The sequence below is a fragment of the Alligator mississippiensis genome, chromosome 4 (assembly GCF_030867095.1).
Source record: "Alligator mississippiensis isolate rAllMis1 chromosome 4, rAllMis1, whole genome shotgun sequence".
Lineage (NCBI taxonomy): Eukaryota > Metazoa > Chordata > Crocodylia > Alligatoridae > Alligator > Alligator mississippiensis.
The window spans coordinates 89,421,340-89,442,868 of record NC_081827.1 but is presented as its reverse complement, the minus strand read 5'-3'; the positions used below and the strand labels follow the sequence as shown (position 1 = coordinate 89,442,868).

Genomic DNA, 21,529 nt, shown 5'->3' with positions numbered 1-21,529 from the left:
ACCTGGCTGGCCCTCGTTCTGCTGAAGCTGACCACACCCACAGTCTCCAGCATGTGAAATACCTGGTCAGCATGGGCAAGGCCACTGCCAGGAAGGCTGTCTTGGAGGTGTGCGGTGCCCTTCTGGATATGCTGGGGCACACAGTGCTCCGTATCCTCAACCACCTGATGGTAGCGGCAGGGTTCCATGCACTGGGATTCCCCCAGTGCATCAGGACCCTGGACAGGACCCACCTCCCCATCAGCTGCCTTCCCCACTCAGACCAGCCCTATTACAGCTGCAGGGGATTTTATTCCATGGTTCTGCAAGTCATTGTGAACCACCATGGCACATTCACTCACATGAGTGCTGGCTGGGTGGGCAGCGCGCAATATGTTTTGGCACTCCGGCCTGGTCGGACTGGTGGAGAGTGCGTGCTTTGCGCTGGGGGTGCTGGGTCTCCAGCTGGGCACCGAGTCTCCAGCTGGGCACCATCGCTGTCCTGCCCTAGCTCATCAGGAACCTGGCCTAGCCACTCCTCCCTGGCTGATGTGGCCATATACTGGCCACCTGGACCCTCACCAGGGCCACTTTAACTACCACCTAGGCTGGACCCACACCCTGGTCAAATGCACCTTTGGCTGCCTCAGGGGCTGCTGGCACTCCTTCACCACACACATTGAGGTCACCAAGGAGAACTTCTGCCAGGTCATGTACTGTATAACATCTGCAAGGCCTGGGAGGGAGCTGTTTCACAAGTCCTGGGTGGAGTAGGTGCGGTGCACGGAGGCCATCTGGCAGCAGGAGCATCACCTGTGGCGGCAGCAACAGCTGTGAGCCCCCTCCACCCCAGCTGACATGCCAAAAGAGTCATGCACCTGCCAGTGGGGGCCACGGCACCAGGTGTGGGAGGCTTTAGTTGACCACTTCCTCCAATACTCCCTGCTCTAGGCTGCCTGCCTGGCTGCCCACAGACTCTATCCACTATCCATCCCCAGCACCACTGTCATGTCAGACATATGTCTGAAGAAGCCTTTATTCCCCTCACATCACACAGACCACACCCTTCTTCTTTCCCCCTCAATATACACCCTCCACCCCACTCAACACATAGAGCCTTCCCCATCACCCCCAACAGAGACTCCCCACCACTCATCTCTGCACCAGCAATAAAACACCTTCTTCCCTGTGAAGAAGTAATTTTTATGGCATCCAGGATTGGGAGGGGCATGGGGTGGGAGGGCCTAGGGGGCAGAGCCCAGGGGCAGGCAGCCGGAACCCTGGTCTCTGGCTATTCCCCCACGAGTTCTCTGGTGTGGGCGGCTCCCCTTCTGCCAGGTGCTGTCCATGGCCAGGAGGGTCAGTGTGTATTCCTGTCCCCACTGCTGGATGCTTCAGCTCTACGCCCATGTGGAGCTGAGGCAAGCAGCAGGCCTGGGTGGCAGTGGACCTGAGGCAGGAGCTGGGCCAGGGGCTCCTGCCAGCTGTACATGCCTCAGAACCTCCTCCCAGGCCCAGGCAGGGTCCTGCTGCAGGGCGGCATGCAGCTGCCAGGGGGCCTGTGGGGCTAGGGACAAGGGCTGGGCAACAGTGGGCAGGAATGAGACCGCTAGGCTCACGATGGTGTCCTGACAGTTTTTGTCCATGGCCTACACTGCGCAGCACTGCCCAGGATGGTGTTTTGCTCCCACAGGGCCTGAATCCACTTGTGCTTCAGGACCAAGAGCTCAGCCCAAAACTCCAGGTCATCCTGGTCCTACGCTGCCTCCTTCTATTCAGCGACCATCACCAGCCACTGGAGGAGGAGGATCTGGTCCATGGTGCACCTCTGGCAGAGCTGACACATCCTCAGGGCCCCAGTGGTGGGCACCAGGGACCCTGACTGGCATCCCTGCTGGCAACTCTGGCCTCTCCCACACGTCCAGATGCTGGACCTGCAGAGCCATGAGACAGAAGCCTTTGTGAGAGTTTGCAACATTTCAGAGATAAGATGCTGTGTACTAGGGGCCATGCACTGCCTGGCCTCAGATTGGGGGTTGGCTGTGCATGGGTGCCTGGGAATCATGGTAAGTCAGGCTGGGCAGGCCTGACCCAGGCAGCTGCTGGCTGAGTCCCCTGTCCCTGTGCCCCCCTGGGACTGGCAGCCCACTGAGTGCTGGCCACAGGCAGCCTGCCTCCCCTGCCCCATCCCCAGAATGGGATAGGCAACATCTGATGCTGTGGCTCCAGACCCTGCTCCCCCATCTCTCCCCCTGCAGGCCCAACCACTCTGCTGCACTGCTGCCTAGCCCACAGCCCCTGGGCCAGGAGGGATGCAGGGCTTCTGGACAACTGGGATGAGGAGCTGGCCATGTCCCTGCTCTCTCCACAGGGTCTCTCCTGGGAGACGCCCCAGGTCCAGCCCCGTGCCGTGCTGCTGCTGCACCCAAAGCATGCCCCTGCTGTATTTACCCCAGGCAGCGCGCAATGAGGTGTTTGCACAAACTGAGGGGTGCCCAACCTACTACACTCTGCTGCTGATGACGATGATGATCCTCCTAGTGCCCTGAGTGCACCTGCACTCTTGGTTTGGGACCCTGAGCTACAACGGTGCAAGGGGCAAGTCTGGGTTGCCCTGCAACCTCCGCTGCTGCCTGGAGGGGCTACCTGTGGCAGTGCTTTACATCCCTGCCCCTTATACCTGAGGATATTGTTGCTGGCATCAATGCATTCTTCGGGTTTTGAGAGGCTCATGTCTGCCCAGCTGCGGGAGCATGGGTTGCTCAGTAAATTTTTGCACTGTCCTGCTTCTCTGTGTGCTGTGGGGGAGAACCCAGAGCCAGGGGAGGGTGGGTGGGCCAGGGCAGGGAGGGTCTCCCCCCACCCCAGTACGGGGCTTACCATGTGTTTGGGGCTGGCATGGCTGGTGGCTCTCCCAGCTGGTGACCGCATGCAGCTGTGGCCAGTGTCCTCAACCCACCAGGCACAGCATGGAGGTGCTCAGCTGCCCCTCCTGCCAGGGAGGAGTGGCATTGCTGGCAGCTGGTGGTGTCATAGCTGGCTGTTCCTCATGGCTAGCCCTGAGGCTACACTGCTGGCAAAGTAGGTTCTGGCCAGGGGTCCCTGAGCTGCTGGTGGAGGCTGCAGCCAAGGAGCTGAGCGGGATAGGGTGCTGCATGCCCAAGGGTCCCTCTTCCAGTGATGCGTCACCAGAGGGGCCAGGCCAGGGCGGGGGCTTGGGCAGGCCACCTGTGCTTGTATACACCACACAGTTGTGGCCTGGGTTCCAGGTTGCTGCTGGTCAGCTGCTACATAAAGGGTATGGCGTTGCGGGCACAGCCAGACCAACAATTGTGGCCTGTTATGGTGACCCACTGTGCCTGCAAGGCCTTGGCCTTTACTTGGCACTGTTGCATTGACTGGTTGTGCCCTAGCTCCCTCATCCGGCCTGGCAAAGCCTCATAAATGTGGACATTGGAGTGCCCGCACTGCTCAAACTGGTGCAGCACCTCAGGCTCATCCCACAGTGCCATGAGGTTGCCAGTCTCCTCCTGACTCCAGCTGGGGCCCTGGGTGGAGGGCACGGGCATGTGCATGTGTGTGGTCCCGGGCATGGAGGGGGAGGATGATGCCATGTTGGGTCCCATGCCAGCTCTCTGGGGAGCCCCCGTGCAGCTGTCCCAGTGCTGCTGGCCCCGGGCAGCTGCCAACAGTGCCCAGCATAGGGGCACGGCACAGTACTGGAAGCCACACAGCAGAAGCTATGCCCCGCAGCACCTGCAGGTGCAGGGCAGGCTGCTAGGGGCGGGCTGCAAGCAGGTGGTGCTGGCCCTACTGCCCAGAGGCTGCCTGGAGGCAGCCCTGGGGGCTGACAGGACTGCAGGGGCTGCAGCATCCTGCAGCACCCTTCAGCACCCAGCTGGCCCCAATGGCACTGCCCTGGGAGCTGCACAACAGTACAGTGCTAGGGAACAGTGCTGGCAAGCAGGCACAGCAGGGCTGTGGCCTGTCCAGGGGGACACAGGCTGCAGTGCCCTCAGGCTGCCTGTGGTGTGCATCCCAGGCCACAAAATGTCTGCAGGCTTTTATACCCTGCAGACAGGGGCTGCCATAGAGGCAGCCCAGCCCTGGAGCAGGAGAGGCTCCTAGCCTGCAGCCCTAGGGCTGGCCATACCTGGCAGCAAATTTGTTTCTGGGTTATGTCTACATGTGCATTACTGCCTAGTAACTAACCACGCTTAAATGTGCTACCTGCATATGCCACCTGCAAATAGCAAATTTAAGCACGATTAAGGGTTTTCACTGTGCAGTAAGGGCAGTAATGCATCTCATGTAGACACACCCCCTGAATACAAGATTCTTTCCAGGACTCTCCCTTTTTCCTCCCAGCTGATACTATATGCCTTTTTTGCATATAAGAGAAGAAAGATCATGCATTAGAAGGCATAAATCAAGTGAATGATAGCAAAATGGTAATGGTGTGATATGATGGGTCTTGGCAAGAATACTGGAATTTTAAGGCATATAATTTTCTGGGGGTTTGTCACAAAAGTTATGTTACATGTGGGACATGGTGCAAAGGTCCTTGATTATGGGTTAGTCACCTGTTTTGCACATGTGTATAAGAGACTGTGCCCTGCATGCTTTGCGGTGTCACTTCTACAAACTATCAAATATACAAAATGTTTTAGCAAAAAATAAAAAGGAGTTAAGGAGCATGAGGCAAAGGCATGGAGAAAATATGTTCAGCAAAGATTTTGAGAGATGGAGAGTAGATGAAGATAAAAAATACAGAAACATTCTCAAATATTGGTAAAATTGTGTGAAGTTGCCAGAGGAAATGAGGCTAATAGAAAAGTGAGGTGAGTAGGTCAGTGAGGTGCACTTGGGTTAGTGTGTGTGTGTGTGTGTGTGTGTTAGGAGAGTCTAAAAACAGTGCGAGAAATCTTGAATTGTCCCCCACATTGGTACTTACTGCTGGATTTTTCCATTTAGCACCTAAATGTCCACTTCAGAACCGTCTCCTCTTTCACCTGGCACATAAGGTATGTTTGTCTCTTCTTTACTCACATTTCCTTTTGGTTTTTGAATTTCATTCTGGTGTTGGTTGCTAGATCAATAGCCTGGCAGGACAAGTATGTGTAGCACTAGCAGAACAGACTTTCCAAAACCCAACCCTACTGCATTATTCTGACTAAAAGAACTCTCTCTTAGGTGCAAGAGATACTCAAAATAGGCCCTTGTCCAGTAGGATTCAGAGTGAGACCTATCAGTTCACTCCATGCAGACCAATTAGCAATGGTCTGATAGTATTTTTGACCATTGAATTCCATGACTTAGTTTGAACCAGGAATATGGAAGGATAGTTTGTGCATTTCCATTCTTCTAAGAATATTGGGCTTTTCTAGCCTGAAGCTATCTTGGAACCAACAACTTTAGTAAAAAGTTCTATATTCTGTTACTAGTCTCTTGAGCGATTTGCTATGCCAGGCACAATCTTGTATCTAACAGGGAGGTTTAATTTCTCTTCAGCAGCGATAAAAACACTGGTTTCATTTTTTTGTGTGTTGGTATCTTAAAGATTAATGAAACTGAAGGACTTGGCCTGTATTATCCAAGCCCACTAGGAAAAGTTTCTCCATTTTTAGCCTCTTATTTAGATTACTTTTGTTCTATAAATAGAGCATGGTATCTGTTTTGACTAACAAGGAAACTTTTATCTCTTTGGCACAACATACTTGTGAAGAAATAGCTGTCAGTTTAGAAACATCAAAGTTAAGGGAACAAGCACACGAAGATGTGGGGTTTTTCCCCTAAAGTAAATGTGTTGATAAAATTGGATTGTGTTTCAGACTGGCCTTTTAAAAATTGAAAACAGAATGCATAAAATGCTGCTGTTTAAAATTCTGTACAGCAAACGTATTTTGTATTGTAGAATCATCAGGATAGAAGAGTCCTCAAAGGTTATCTAGCCCAGGCCCTATCGCTGCTGTAGATTTTTTTTTCTTTTGGTCAGGTCTTATGAGCTAAGCAGGGTCACTGAAAACTCAGATAACAGCTACCCAGGTAGTGGCATGCATTGTTCACACTGAGATTCAACAAAGCACTCAAGCATATGTCTTCCTTAAAGTGCTTTGAGTGGTCTGTCAGTCAAACATGACAAATAAAAAGGTGATTATGGGCACATGCTCTGCATTGTGACAGACAAGCTACATATATCTTAAAATTAAGCAACCTATAATTAAAGTCCTTGCCAGACATTAATATAATTGTATGATTGGAATCAGAGGAATTTTATGCTCATGTATCCTGCAAAAGTGCAGCCCAGGATAGGGGAACTAGATCTCCTATGCAGGGTTGCATGGCTTGCCTTTCAAGTTGCTGGCAGCCACAGAGCTGGGATCTGAGGCATATTATGTATGCCTGATCCCAAAAATTGTGTGTCCTTCCATGTACATCTGGCATTGCAGAACACACAATTTCAGGGATCAGGTATAAAACTCCTCTGATCCCAGTCACATAACTGTATTAATGTTTGCCAGGGACCTTAATTATATGTTTGCTTAATTTTAAGATATACTTAGAGCACCTTTGTCACAGTGTAGAGCATGTTCCGCATTGAATGTGGCTTGATTATATCATACTCGGGAAGCCTGTTTCTGCCATGCCGGTGAGATGCACAGATGATCTGGGTCCATCATGAATTGCACAATAACTGTAATGTCTGCCAGGGGCCTGAAGTACTGTACTTTGGATCAGGGCCAGAGTAGATAGTATTATTTCCTTTGGATCCATATTATGTCATGTGCTAGGATCAAGTTTAAAGGGGAATTGTGCAGCTAGAGAGGCATTTTTTGGATGAGGACAAACCCAGGTCCTGGCCATGTATCGTCGTTAAAAATGTCTTGGCACTTTTTGCAACAGGAATGCTAACCTTGGAGTCCCAGCCAAATTCTAATATGGATGGTCACCTTTTAAATACCTAAATCTCCTTGCAAGTTCAAGTGGAGACCTAGTTATTCATTTGACAGCTGAAAAACTGTTATGTAATGATGACACTGGCATCCAGAGGTGTCTCTGTTTGGAAACTTCTCTTGTCGGTACTGAACAGTCCTTTTTATGGGCAGCTCAGGCAAAAAGGAAAAGAGGTAAGATGTAAGGATGAGCAGCTAGATATTTTAAATAAGGAAACTTACCAATGTTTTTTTAAATCTGCCTAAGTGTCTCTTCCATAATTCATCTCTGACAGCAGTAAAGGTTCATAATTACCACTCTTAGCAGCTATATATCTAGTAGAGGGAAACATTGGAATGGTAAGTGATTTGAGCATACTAATTAAGTGGATATTCTTGGTTGCTTTAAAATCTTGATACAGTTCAAATGTGTTGGTTACAAAGAAAACTTGTCAGAACTGCCAAAAATTACGAGAGTCATCATCTTATTAGGTTGTTGGTCTGATAACATGACTTTTTTCAGGCCCCAAGAACTAAGCTTTAAATCCAAAAATAGCAAAACTCTTCTCTATCTCAAATGATCATTGGGAAACCTTATTTTCTAAAATTATTTTGACAATGCAGCATCTAATCCACCCCTTTCTCCCCATACATCATGGCAAATAAGATTTAATAGTTTTCAAATCACGCCTGGTAGGGATGTGTATTTTGTCTCTTGTGTTCTTCTGGTGTTTTACCTCTTTCTCCACAGCATCCATTGGCCAAACAGGTCTTAATAGAAGAAAGTTTTCTCTAATTTCTAACTGGAATCTTTGAACTACAGTAGAACTCTCACTTGCTGACTAATGTGGCTAACTGTTTTCTTATCTGAACTCTTCTGGAGGGTGCCTGTTTCTCTCTCTTAGTTCAGTGATGAAAAGAAACTGATGAGCTTCCACCAGAATCTGCAGGATATTACAGAAGATCAGCTCAGCTTGGCATCTATCCACTACATGCGGTCCCACTACCAAGAAGCTATTGATATTTACAAACGCATACTGCTTGATAATAGGTTGGTGTCTGTCTCTCTCCCCTCTTAGAACCTCACTTCATGTGTTGTACTTGCATTCCGTGTAGTTGCTTGGATTCAGACAACTGTTTGTGGTAGATTTTATGCTTTTGTCTCTTCCTCTGTGAGAAAAGTACAGTGCTTCCCTCCCCACTTTATCACTCTGTTCTAAGCCATTATGCCAATTAAATGTAAGGGGAAAATGTCCACCTTCATTCACCTTGTAATGTGCTTCAATCTGTGACCCATCAGAAGTCTTTTCTTTCTTTCTTTCTTTTTTCTTATGAAAAGCTACAGAATTGCAAGCAGAGCAGAGAATATGTTGCCCATATCTTTTTTGCAATGCAAAGCTGTAGATAGCCACTTAGGAAATCTGCAGAAAAATTATCTGAAAATTCTTGGTTTTAGTTTTTGAATTCTCTTCCACACCCCTGCTTTCAGTAGAAGGCTTTGGTCTCACTTTTACTTTGCAGATACTTTGTATTTCTCTCAGGCTCTGAGGGTTCTTCCCATTTCCATTTATTCTGTTACAACTGCTGCCCTGAGGTTCCATATTATAACCACTAACCACTCAGCTCAGGAGTGGAAAGAAATCAAACCACTTCCTAAGTACATGTGGGGATGATTTTTGAGCCATTCAAAGCACAAATGTCTTGGTATGCTCCCTCTATAGTATTCTCTTTGGCCTGCTGGTCTGGGGAGCAATGGTCCAGAACTCAAAGAAGGACTTCGAAGAGTATTTTCTATTTTGTCAAAATGAGCAATGGTCTTTTCGGAGTGTTAAGTGCTTCAGAGCAGCGTTTCTCAACCTGTGGGTTGCATCCCAAAAGTGGGTCACAAGAATATCCGAAAGGGTTATGAACAGATTTAAAAAATGGATCAACAAACTTTAAAAATGTATTCTCCTTTAAAGGAGAAAAACCGTGGCTTTTCCCTTGCAGGCTAACAGAGTTCTAGCCTGCAAGGGAATGCTTTGGGCTCCCCCTGCCCCACACACACCCACCCCCTGCCCCACACACTGGTGGGTGGGGCCTGGGAGCAGGGGGCAGTGGGTCAGGAGCAAGGGGTACTGGGTTGGGACTGGCCATTGATGTTTACAAATGGGTCCTGGCACAAAAAAGGTTGAGAACCACTGCTTCAGAGAAAGTTGAAATGCCATTGTAATATGTATAGTGCAGTTCTGTGCTATGGGAGGAAATTTCAGATTCAGTCCTTGGGTAGTGATCAATTTATGTCCATGAAGATTACAACATGATGTTTGTAGCATCCATAGCATTTGACAAAGTAGGCTACTGCCTATGATAGCTTATGCTTTTCTGAATTAACTAGTTTACCTGCCCTGCTTTTAACATGATGTTTGTGATGGTTATCCTAGTTTTGCTCCTGCAGATTCTTTTCTTATTCCTAGAGATTTTTTGTTCTTTTTGACTTGATATCCTGCAATAATGAGTTTGAGAGGTAATTATGCACAATATGAAAATAAATACAAAAGTCAATAAGTTCTCTACCCATAGAATATATATATTAATGGAAAGCAAACAATTGTTTTGTGTGTATTATGTTTATGAACCCTAGTTGATTAGTCTAAAAGAAATTATTACATTCTCCCTTCATTTAAGGTTACTGTGCACTCCCAGAATAATAAGTCCCAAGTTTCAGAGGTCAGTCATTTGACCTGTGAAAGCAGGTCAAGCACTAATATTGGAAAGAAACCTGTTCTTGCACATGGCCTTAAATAGCATGATTTTTTTGGGGGGGGTGCAACAGAAACTAGAGCTGTAAAGTCACACACAAAGCTGTTCTCAGAACCCCCTATTTTGTGGCGTTTATAAAGGGTGTTGTAGAAAATGAAAAAGAATATCTAGTTGCTGTTAGTATTCTTTGCAGCATAATCATTTGGCAGGAACTCAAAGCTTTGGTGAACACTTCCTCTTTTGCCCTGCAGGGAGTACCTGGCTCTGAATGTATATGTGGCTTTATGCTATTACAAGCTGGATTACTATGATGTGTCTCAAGACGTATTGGCTGTTTACCTTCAGCAAGTTCCTGACAGCACCATTGCTCTTAACCTCAAGGCTTGTAACCACTTCCGACTTTACAACGGCAAGGCTGCTGAGGTATCCATTGGAAAGCTCTTCTGGCTTGTCAGTTTCATTCAAGGTCCCACACTCATTTCTCCCCTTGTAGTCTCTTATCTATCTTGTGCTTAATCACAGTTGTTGACAATTTGTTTTTATCATGTCAGAGTGGCCTTTGAGGGATATCAGCTACCTCTAGTCTACACATTCTCAGGCACCAAGGTTTTCTGTCTGCATGCTTACCTTGCCATTTTCCAAGACCATTTTTTTTGTCCTGCTTTTGTACAAATGTATCAGGGTAAAGTGCGCAGATGACTTTCTCCATCAACCAGTTTATCACAGCTGGATATGAATACCCCTTAGTTTCAGCAGTGGTGTGAACTGGCAATGAAGGGTATTTTTTGTTTGTTTTTAGCTAAACTTTTTATGTACGATTTCAGGCAGAACTCAAGAGCCTAATGGACAATGCCTCCTCATCTTTTGAGTTTGCGAAGGAGCTCATTAAGCATAATTTGGTGAGTTATACTAGTACACCTCAAACTGTGGCCTGGGGAGCTGTTCTTGGTAGATTGCAGAGTGAAATATTCTGGGGAATTTTGGAGGCAGGGTATAAGCAGTGAGTTGGTGAAATGTCATCATGTCTGCAGCCATGCTCTTCTCAATGTCTCCCAGTTTTTTTATTTAACTTCCATCTTCTGTTATTTTGCATTGTTAGAATGATACCATGTCATGAAAAAACGATGTTGTTTTAAAGTGCTGCATACCTTTCAAGATTCTTGGGGCAACTTAGTCAATACTTGGATGGTAGTAGATGCCTTACCCTGAACTTTGTTGTTTAACCAGCATACAATGTCAGTGGAATTGAAATGTCTCAAGCTAACGGTCTCCATTTGCAAAGTAAATAACAAGGAGTTCATGGGAGGCACACACTGAGACAAAACAAAAATATTTGCCTTTCGAAGCAAAACAGAAACTGATCATTTGACAGAAGTGCATTGCAGTAGTTTTAGCATTATTCTAAATTACCAGTCCTTATAATAGTGTGTTTCTGTTTGGTAGAGTTTCTTACTTTCCATATACCAAAAACACATATGACAATCCACTAGCCCAGCAGTTCCCAATCTGTGGTATGAATACCACCAGTGGTACACAGACAACCTGTCAGTGGTAGCGCTGCTTTAAGAGATTTACTATAATTACTTTAAGACAAATTTGCTGATGGTAATTAACGTTGTATCATTTTAAATTGGCAGTGTGCAATCTGTCAGAGTTTGAGAACTGCTGCACTAGCGTTATGGGAAATGAACTAATGACTAGTCCAAAAGGTAGATTTTGTGGTTCAGCTAGTTGCAACAAGCTTAATCATAACTTTTCCCTAATGTATCAGGCATTCAAAAGTTAAATTCTGGTTTTAGATTGGAAAAGTGAACATTTTATGTAATTTTATTCAGTTCTCTTTGTAAATGACTCAACAAGTGATAGTCTTTTCTCTTAAATTGCTTCTGAAACCATGTCCTGAATACTGTTGGGGATATTATGATGTAAATTTGAAACCATTATTACTTTTATTTAAATTATCCCGCAGTATTCTTCACAAGTCTAGGGTTATTAGCCCTAATATTTTAACATAATTTCAGCTTAATAAAATTGTAATTGCCCAGCTGTGTTTCCCTTGTAGCTTCAGTTCAGGTCACATCTTATTTAATTTGTCTAACATTGTTATGTGTGGTCTTGCTTTTAGTTTAGTGGATTAGACTATTTTGAGGTGAAGAAGCTTATAAATACCTCACATTATTAAAGTTACTAATAAATAGTGATTCAGCTAATGCCAGTTCTCTTGATCATAGCTTATCATTAATATAGGAATTCTAAGGCTGATTGCAAAGCCAGAGACAGGAACATACTATAGATGTTAATGAGGTGGGTACTTCCCTCTGCAGGTGGTGTTCCGAGGAGGAGAAGGGGCTCTGCAGGTTCTTCCTCCCCTGGTTGATGTTATTCCTGAAGCCAGACTGAATCTAGTGATTTACTATCTCCGTCAGGGTAAAGAAATCTCTCTCTGGCTCTTTCTTGGGTGCAGGAGGTGGAACCCTTTCTCTTTCTGCGAGACCTGTTCACCTGCTCATGACTGGTCTTCCACAAGTGTATATATTTTTAGCATTGGTTCTTAATGTGTTTGATTGATAGCCTTATGAGAAATAAGCTAATGGCTTATACATTTTTTGGTGTCTGGAGAAGGGCCAGTTGTAAGTGTCTGAACAAATCTACTTTGTCAGAAGATCAGAAGTCCTTTTTCCTCCCTTTGCACTGGCAGAACACCCTCCCTTAACTGAGCTTGTTAACATGGAGGAGTACCTCATTAGTAGACAGGATTCTCATCCAGTCTATAAGAACTATTTTTGTAAATGTAGCTGTGACAGGGGGGCCTCCCGGAGCCGAGCTCTGTGGCCCGCCTGCCCATCACCATGACAGGGGGCCTACTCAGGGCCGAGCTCTTCATGGCCCGCTCGCCTGTCTCTGGGCAACTGCCCGCTTATCTCAGGCGCCACGCCTTTGATGATAATTGATTCAGATATCGATGTCAATTAAGCAGGAGGCTGCCCATTGTAATGCCCCGATGCCAGGGGGCACTCTGCGGCTCCGACCTCCCCTAATACCGCAGCCCAAGCCTCGCAGATGGGATCTCAGTGTTAACACTATCACTGGCCCCACACTGGGCCCCAGAATCGTCCTAACAGGACCCCACTCTGATCCTTCCTATCAGGCAGCCACTCCGCCTTCATCCAGGCTACCTTGCCCCCCCGAAGCTATCTTCCCCTCTCGGGTGTGGTTCCCCCAGAACCTTCGGCTACCTGGCCCTGGCCCACCTCCAGGCCAGTCGGGACCCCAGGCCCCCGGCTCTTGGGTGTCCCTCGCGGTGGGCCCCCGGCCCTTTTGACTACCATAGTCCTGGCCCCAGCTTGGGCCAGTCGAGGGTACTCTCCCCTTCGGGCTGGGTCTCTCTAGCCGCTCACTCTGTCACTGGGCCTCATCGTGCCACTACTCCCCGTCCTCCCGGGGGCAACTGCAGCACCACACCCATATTGCTCCCACTCTCAGGGTCTGCCCTCTCTGGGCCCCTCACAATACTGGCCCTCTAGGCCCTCCAACAAACACATGGGTAACCCACCCGGTGGTGGTAGGAGCTAGGGGTTAAGGTGCCCTGACCCACCTTTCACCGGGGTGATAACTGGCCTGGGATTTCCTGGGGGCTCCCGCACCACTGAGAGCCCCACCAGACCACCCACTCCCAGTAGGGTGCAGTTTCAGGTCATGCCCAGGACCAGGAGCCTCCTTACCTCCAGGTGTTTACAGCAGTACTACAACTAGGCAATATTGCTGCCTGACTCCTGAAGCCAAACTGCCTTGTTTATATAGGCAGCCCTTGTCTCCAAAATGGCTGCCCTAATCAGGCACCTGGAGGCTGCCAGCTCCAGGCCCTTAAAGTGGCAGAGACTGTGCTCTGCTACAGTAGCATAAGCAAATTGTGAACTAAAGTAATGAGAAACAAGGCAGCACTGTGAATGAGATAATTTATTCCAAACACATTTTCCAACAGTTGAACAATGCAGGTAGGTGGTCTTGGGCAGCAGAAAAATCTCCAGTGTTTCCAAGTTATTTGCTTCCAGGCTATTCTGTATCTTTCTATTTGTATTTCAGTCCTACCACAAGTTAAAAAGCCTACCATCTTTTCCTTCTACTCCTCACTGCTGTGTTCTTCCATTCAACAGTGGATTGATTGATTGATTGAGTTGGTGTTAACTGCAGCTATCTAATGTAAAGGGATATGGTGATTCCTTTTCCACCCAATGCCTCCCTTATTCATGGTATTGTCGCACCTTTCTGTGACCAGCTGTTTAGATCTGGGTACTTGAAAGCAGTTAATGTTATCTCCTTAATCTTACTCAGTCCCACTCAGTAAGTTTTGTTGCATTTCAGAGAATGTTCACTGTTTTAGCTAGTAACCTTGTACCCTACTACTCTGCAAATGTTTGTTCTTCTTAGATGAAAGAAATATAGTCAGAAAAACGTCAGACTTATTCTATGTGGAGAAATAAACCACACCCTGAACTTTGTATGGTAAATCTCTCAGTATGTGCATGGGTAACTTTAAAGAGCAACTTTCAAAGAGCAACTCACAAAGACACTTCCAAGGACCCAGAGGGACAGACTTCAGCTCCCTATGTGCAAAAATTAAATTTATTTTCTACATATAGGGACTTTTTACTATCTTTAATTTTCCCTAAGCCTGAGGGAAGGGCATGTGTGCCCAAAAGCTTGCAGAAAAAGATTTTTTTTTTTTTTGCAATTTCTTAGTTGATCTAATAAAAGGTATCATCTCTGAACCAAGAGTTCTAGAGTTTTGCATTTCTTTTTTTTGTCTCAGTCCAACACGGCTACCAAATACATCCTTGAGTAACTTTAAAGACATAACAGAGGGGAAAAAGTTCAGTGCACCTGTTATAGCTTGCTTATATTAACTCTAAAGCTTGAAATACCTATTTGGGAAGACAGTTTTACTAATAAAGTCAATGCAATTTAAACCTTTTTGAGGATTCCTTTTAAATCTTAAGTTACTTTTTTTCCATATCAGGCTGTCTTGGGCTATATATCCAATTTGAACTTTACTTGCTTACTTTTATGAATCATACATCGTGTTTTTTGTGATCCTACCTGGATATAAATAACTTTATGGCATAACCTCATTAATCTCTACAAATCTGTAGTCACATTACTTTTCACAAAATGTGGCAATCTCGCTCCATTTTATTATTTAAAAAAATAATACTAGAGATCAACAGTAAAGTCTCAAGTTATGAAAACTTTACAACTTTTACCAATTGAGGTATAATATTTTTAATAACGAACTAATAGTACTCACTACACAAGTGTTTTTAAATTTATTAGTACATGCCTTTTAGGTAAAAATTCTGCCCTTCACTGTAGAGTAAATCTGACTAATATGTACAAAAGAGAGGAATGGAGTTAAGATGGTTAAGAATGGGAGGGAGGGAGGAAAAAGGGGGGGCTGGAAGGAACCTTAATTGACTATCCTTAATTGACACACCTAAGTGCACAAAACTTTTTATATGTAACTTGCACCAGCAAAAAACAAATCCTGTTGATGATTTAACCTATTTTGTATAGGGAACTATTTTTAACCTGTACTGACAAAATAATTCTTTAGTGGTACAGTTAGAATCTGCAGCAGGTAGTTTGGTAGTCTGGCTATTACTGGGAAACCTTAATGTTGAAAAGGTCCTAGAATTCTTTAATTTAGAATGTATTAGAGTGTGTGTGTGGAGTTAAATTCCTAAATTAACTCTTACATTAACGAAGTTTTTTTCTTGGGAGATCTGGGATCAGGTAAAGTAGTTAGCCAGATGTTGAGCTCTTAATTAAGAAAATGTGAGGGGTATCTTCAGAAGCAACTAACCTCTTCCCCTGTCCTCTCCGAAGGGAGGCATAAACATGTGGTTGGGAGAGAGAAGGATGAGAGATTTATTATCTTGACCTTGTACTATTGAGAAGGCAGTCACTGAACTATGAACAAGGGGCCAAGTCATTTCTGTATGAGGAAAAATGTAGTAATAAAGAACCTATTACTCAATCCATGTTTGTAATTCAGGCTCTAGCAGCTATCATCAGCAAGATATAAATTTACACCAATTTATAGTCCCCTTTCTCTTACCCTCCAAATACTTTCCCTGGCTGTGACTGTGAAGGAATGTTGTGGGGAATGAGTGATTTGAGTACAGGGTGTTATAGTTTGTCATGCATTCTAATGTCTGATATTTCAGATGATGTTCAAGAGGCTTATAACCTGATTAAGGATCTGGAACCTGCAACTCCACAGGTAATTAGAAGCTTATGGAATTGTTCATAAAGGGAGAGGCTATAAATTGGGGTGGAATCTGCCATATACAAAGAATATACTGTGGGTGCTTGCATCCTTCCCACATGTAATATCCTGTATCTGTCTGTCTTTCAGCTTTTATTGGTGCTAACACTTTGGGTAAAATTCTGTATATGAAGTTTTATATATATAAAATGAACATGCTATATATAGTATTTATTATTTAGCATATTTATTACGGTCATTCCTGGAAGATCATTTGAAACCTAGTTTCTGTTGAGTACAGTCCCTGCCCCAAAGAACTTAAGTCTTGCAGTCTAAACAGCAGAGGCACAGGGTTGAGGGAAGAGAAAGGTAGTTAACCACATAATCAATGAAGGGGTGTATTGCTGAAGGGTATAGTTTGGTGGAGGAGCATATAGCTTCAGATCAGGAGGTCCCTGGTTCAAATCCAGGTGCCCCTTTTGTGGGGACCAGCAGAAAATAGGTGAGGCTCTGTTCCCCTGGGCACCACCTGGGATAACAAGGAATAATGGCCACAAATTGATTGAGAACAGGTTCAGGCTTGATATCAGAAGGCATTACTTTATGGTTAGGGCTGCCAGGCTCTGGAATGGACTCCCAAGGGATGCAGTGCTCTCCCCTACCTTGGAGGTCTTCAAGAGGAGGTTGGATAGATATCTGGCTGGGGTATTATGATCCCAGCATTTGTTCCTGCCCAGGGCAGGGGGTAGGACTTGATGATCTATTCGGGTCCCTTCCGATCCTAGAAATGATGACACATTAGTCTGAAGTCAGGCAGAAGGCCAGGCAGGGTGGCACCTGAAAGACTAACTCATTCAGAAAGTCATAAGATTAGAGGGAAGTGATAGAACATGCAAGGAGAAAGAAAGAATAATACAACAGTGGTAAACTGTACTGTTGTTTTTGGCAGTTTTATTTTGTTCAAATTTTGAAGTAAAGTCTTGAAATAGTTTCCAGGAGGTTACATTGGGATTAGCTAGGTGGAAAAGCAAAGGAAAGCAGGGATAAGGGAGAGTTGTAGCAAACACCAGCCAGCATAGGCACGAAAATGCACTGAGTAAAAACTACAGTATCCTTTGGTTCATGTTTGAACTGCTTTCTACAGGTGCTCTGCTGGCTTCAGTATCCGGCTGGCTCTTCCCTGTGGTTTGTTTCTCAAAGGTCACAGAGCTGGGGTTGAGAGGAAACATCTTATGGGTCTTTGAAGTAATAAAAGGGGAGTCCTCCCTGGTACTGGGCTGAGGTTTGTTGAGGAAAGGAATTGCCTCAGCTCGGTTCGTCATTGTTATACCCTCCTCTGCACTTCTTAGTGTAGCAGGACTTACTTGAACTGTTTTCTGCATCTGCAGTGCTTTTAATCTCTCATTTTTTCCGTGTGTTTTTTCTTTCACAACACACAGCTGCTCATACATTGTGTAAATGCCATGGTGGCATCCTCCATTGCCTGCTTGGTAAATTTTGAAATGAGCACCGTTGTGCTTTTCTTGTATGCTGTCCCTCTCGGTTTGGGGAGTTTCAGAAACACATTTGCAAAACTAATACATATCCTCCTTCAGAAACCTTCTCAAACAGCACCTTTGCCATGATGCTTACAAAAAACTTGACAGCAGTTAGGCAGCTGGTATGCTGAGGCAATCACCTATCGCACTGATCAATACTGTTATTGTTTCTTATACCTGTATAGGGCTGTATCTAGCTGTTGCCTCTTATCATCTAAGTACAAGACAAGATTTTTGGCCAAAGATTGTCTGTCTATTTATATATTGTTTGCCACAGAGTGGGGTCCTTGACTAATGCTCTAAGGTAGGGGTACTCAACCTCTGCACATTGGCCAAAATGCAGCCTACAGAGCCTTTGTATCTGGCCTGCAGGGTTCCCCATGGGTTGGGAAATGTGGTGGTGGGGGAGCAGTGGCCACCCACCCCCACTACCAAATTCCCACACCTCCTCCCCCGGTACAGCTGGGTTGGGGCCTAGCCATGCCCCTTTTCCCCATACCACCAGGTTGGGACCGCCCCTTGAGCCCTTCTCTGCCCGCGCAGCCAGATGGCACCCTGCTGTGCCTGTCTTGGGTGCTGGATCAGGGCCACTGGCCACATCTGGGCCATGGATGGACTAGGCACTAGCCATCTGGACTACCAAGAAAAAAGGTTGAGCACCACTGCTCTAAGGTGTTAAAATAATGCAAATAAATGCAATAATACTCTCAATGTGAACAAGAGAAATACCTATTTTAGATCCTGAGGAAAGGTTATTTGGAGAAAGGTTTAGATGACACAGTGGCTAAATTTCTTGGGACCTGCAGATATACAACTGACAACATTACTAACAGAGAACTGACATGAGTAGTGAATTATATACCCTCTTTCTTAGACAGCCTCTGTTTGAGTAATGCAGGTGGTGTGGTTGTCTGATCTGTACGTTAGACTGCAGCAGCAGATCATCCCAAACTCAGCCTGCTATTCCATAAGGCTTAGTTAGTTGTGTTCATATGTATTGTGTCTGTTAACTGGTAGTGAGTGTGCTGCAAATGTTATGAACATAAGTTGAAAGTAGCAAAGCTGTGAGTGTTTTGTAGACAACTATACAAAAGTATCAGTACATCTCTTTTCCCATGCTACCACCATTCTGTGTTGTGCATATACTAAATAATGTTACAGGAAAAATATTTTAGACCTCTGTTTAAAATGTTTATTGGTATTGTTTATTTCTGCCTGTAAGGTCAGACACATTTTTGTACCATGAATCCCACTTTACAAGCTGTTTAAGAAAAGGAAATTATAATGAATACTAGAGAAATCTAAGTAAAATCTAAAGCAGCAGTACTACTAATATCTCTTTTATAATTATTATCTGGTGGCATATGGGTCAACTCAGGCCTAGGGGCAGCACTGGGGCCACGTGATGGGGCTCTGTAGGTCATATTTTTGACACCCCTGGTCTAGTGGTATAAAATGAAACGAGTCAGATTCCCAGCATAATATTTGTTGTTGTTATGTGAATTTTAAAAATCTGATAGCTAGGGCCAGAATCAAATGTTGGTTCCTGCTGGCAGAAGGGAAATATTTCTGCATCAGTTGTCTAAAATACCCATATTAATACTGCGCAATTACAGATTCTAAGAATGATTCTAGACTGAGCATTGCTGAGTCCCACTCTGAGGTTGAGAGAGCAATGCTTCTCAGGTAGGTTTTCTTTAAAGGATGACTGAAGCTACTCAGATTAAGAAGGTGAAAGTTTTCCTTGTGCATGTACACACCGGTCCTGTCTGGATAACTGATAATATTATTTATGTTGTAAATGCATGCATTTTGGCCAGTTATGCGAGTTCCAGTGATTTAATAGCTGTTCTGTTGCTTGTGTGAAATACATTGAGGTTTTCAGTTCAGCTGCCATTATTTATTATTGGTAACATGCCCCCTGCTGTGCTAATGGACATCTCATAAAAACCGTAATCACAATGGACTTTAATTGTCCCCTTGTTGGCAAACTTAACAGATGGGTTCAATTACTGAAGAGGCATCAGAAACTTTCCCATTCACTCCAGGAGAGGACTGAGGAAGAAGTGTGTGGGTAGAGACTGCCCTTGCCATAAACTCCTTTAAGAGTAGTGGATTTCAGTCTTGAGGACTGTTGGGCATTTTTTTATTAGGATGAAATTTGCTCAGTATTTTTTCGTAAAGTTGATATTGGTTAAAAAGCACCAGTCTACTTGATAGCCACAGAGATTGTTTCACTTTATTCACAGGGTAGAGGCAGTGCCAGCTTTCAGATCTTGAGGTAGTCTCTTTGCTGGAGGAACCACCTACAGGGCCAAAAGTGGGTTTGGTCTCCATGCAATTTTCCATATTTGGACTTCTCTGCTGAGGCTACTGAGAGCAGCATAGTTGTGCTATGTGATGGTGGGTTGTGTAATGTGGCTATTTCTACACTTGGTACTGGAGCAGAACCCCAGCTTATTTTGTAAAAGTGGTCAGCTCACATGTACGATTGACATTTTTCAGCCATTATTTGTTGCATGTATTGCTTGAAGTACCCATCACTAGGATCTGACATTTAACATAATGGAATCTTGGATAGAGTTGGCATGGACAAGATAACACTCATTTTAAGTAGTTGACTCATAATGTTTTTGTATCTTCTGAATTCTTTAACTTGTCTTTTCCAATCCTTTTTTTTTTCTTCCAGGAATATATTCTCAAGGGGGTAGTGAATGCAGCCCTGGGACAAGAAGTGGGCTCAGTAAGTAAAACTCCTCAGGTGTTCCATCACTGAAGTGGGAGGAGAAAAAGAAATAAGGGATTTGGGATGCAGGTGATGGGGAAAGAGGTGATAATTTTATATTTAGATTTCATGCTATCCAGATACCACCTTCTCTCACCCCACAATGTTCAGTCCAGAATGAATGAATTGCAAGATTTTACTAGCCCTTAGAATCCTCCAGACTGAATTCAGGCTTCTCTCTCCTGATTATAAAAGGTTTCCTTTTTTTTGCAGTGGTTTTGTGTACCTGGGCCCATGCAGTAAATAAACGTTGTTTGTTTTGTTCTATTCACATCTGTCCTTAGTATGTGCATTCACTGTGTTTCACTTCACCTACTCACCTCCCCAAACCAAATGTTCACTTTGTCTTATGGCCCTGCTCTATACTCTGGATCTTATGTCATTTGTTTTTCTCCAAGAGGGATCATCTGAAAATTGCTCAGCAGTTCTTCCAGCTTGTGGGAGGATCAGCCAGTGAATGTGGTATGTTTTGAAGTTTGCTTTCTTCATTATATAATCTCTCTTCTTTTGATACAACAGTGTGCATTTTGTTTAATGGTGCCTGTGCAGCTGCTGACTCAACACGTCTGGTAGTAGACGTTGTCTTGCTGTAGTTGTATTGGTAATAAAATATGGAATTCTTCCACACAATATGTCTACTGCAACAGGACCCTGGGAATGTGCTGTGCAAGTCACGTGAACATGTCTTTTATATGTAATATAATATCTACATTTTTCTAGTTAGCAGAGTTAGTTTTTAATAAAAATCATCTTTATCCATGTAAAATGGGACCCTCTCTTAAAAATAATCCCATAAACAAGATGATGCTCCTGCTGGGCACTGATCTTTTTGCAGATGCCAGGTCTGTGTTGTTATATTCATATACCATATTTTTGTCTAGTTTAGGTTATATGTTCCTTGAAGCAGAGACAGTACCATATATGTTTTGTCATAGCAGCTGCCGCTGTCACCACCACCCACCACCCTGTGCAGCTGCCGTGCCCACGTTTTCCTATGGCCGGTTGCACATATGGCTCCGCAGGCTGCTGATGGGCCTCATGCCTGACCAATTGTGCGCTGCCCATCAGCAGCTTGCGGAGCCACGTGTGCAGTGGGCTGTAGGAAAGCAGCGTGGGTGTGGCAGGGGCGATGGCACAGGGCGGTGAGTGGTGATGATGGCAGCAGCCACTGCGTGCAAGGCCCCCCCCCCTCCTGGCCCAGCCAGCCATGTGGCATGTGTGCAGCCCACAGTGGGGCGCCACTGCCCTCTTTCTCTCCCTCTCCCTGGCCCTGCTCCTGGGGGCGGGC

The 21,529-nt window shown here is 45.1% G+C and overlaps 1 protein-coding gene across 8 annotated transcripts in view; it reads left to right on the top strand.

Moving 5' to 3' along the window:
* The window catches only part of IFT56 (intraflagellar transport 56), a 68,500-nt gene that overhangs the window by 14,707 nt on the left and 32,264 nt on the right, over positions 1 to 21,529 (top strand). For 7 of the 8 annotated variants that reach the window (XM_019480921.2, XM_019480923.2, XM_019480919.2 and 4 more), the window contains exons 5-12: positions 4,954 to 5,003; positions 7,817 to 7,962; positions 9,905 to 10,076; positions 10,478 to 10,552; positions 11,978 to 12,080; positions 15,878 to 15,933; positions 20,146 to 20,199; positions 20,640 to 20,703. In XM_019480921.2, coding sequence (XP_019336466.1) covers positions 4,954 to 5,003; positions 7,817 to 7,962; positions 9,905 to 10,076; positions 10,478 to 10,552; positions 11,978 to 12,080; positions 15,878 to 15,933; positions 20,146 to 20,199; positions 20,640 to 20,703 — 720 coding nt within the window. The remainder of the gene's footprint in view (positions 1 to 4,953; positions 5,004 to 7,816; positions 7,963 to 9,904; positions 10,077 to 10,477; positions 10,553 to 11,977; positions 12,081 to 15,877; positions 15,934 to 20,145; positions 20,200 to 20,639; positions 20,704 to 21,529) is intronic. The other variant, XM_059726242.1, reaches the window with a different exon arrangement.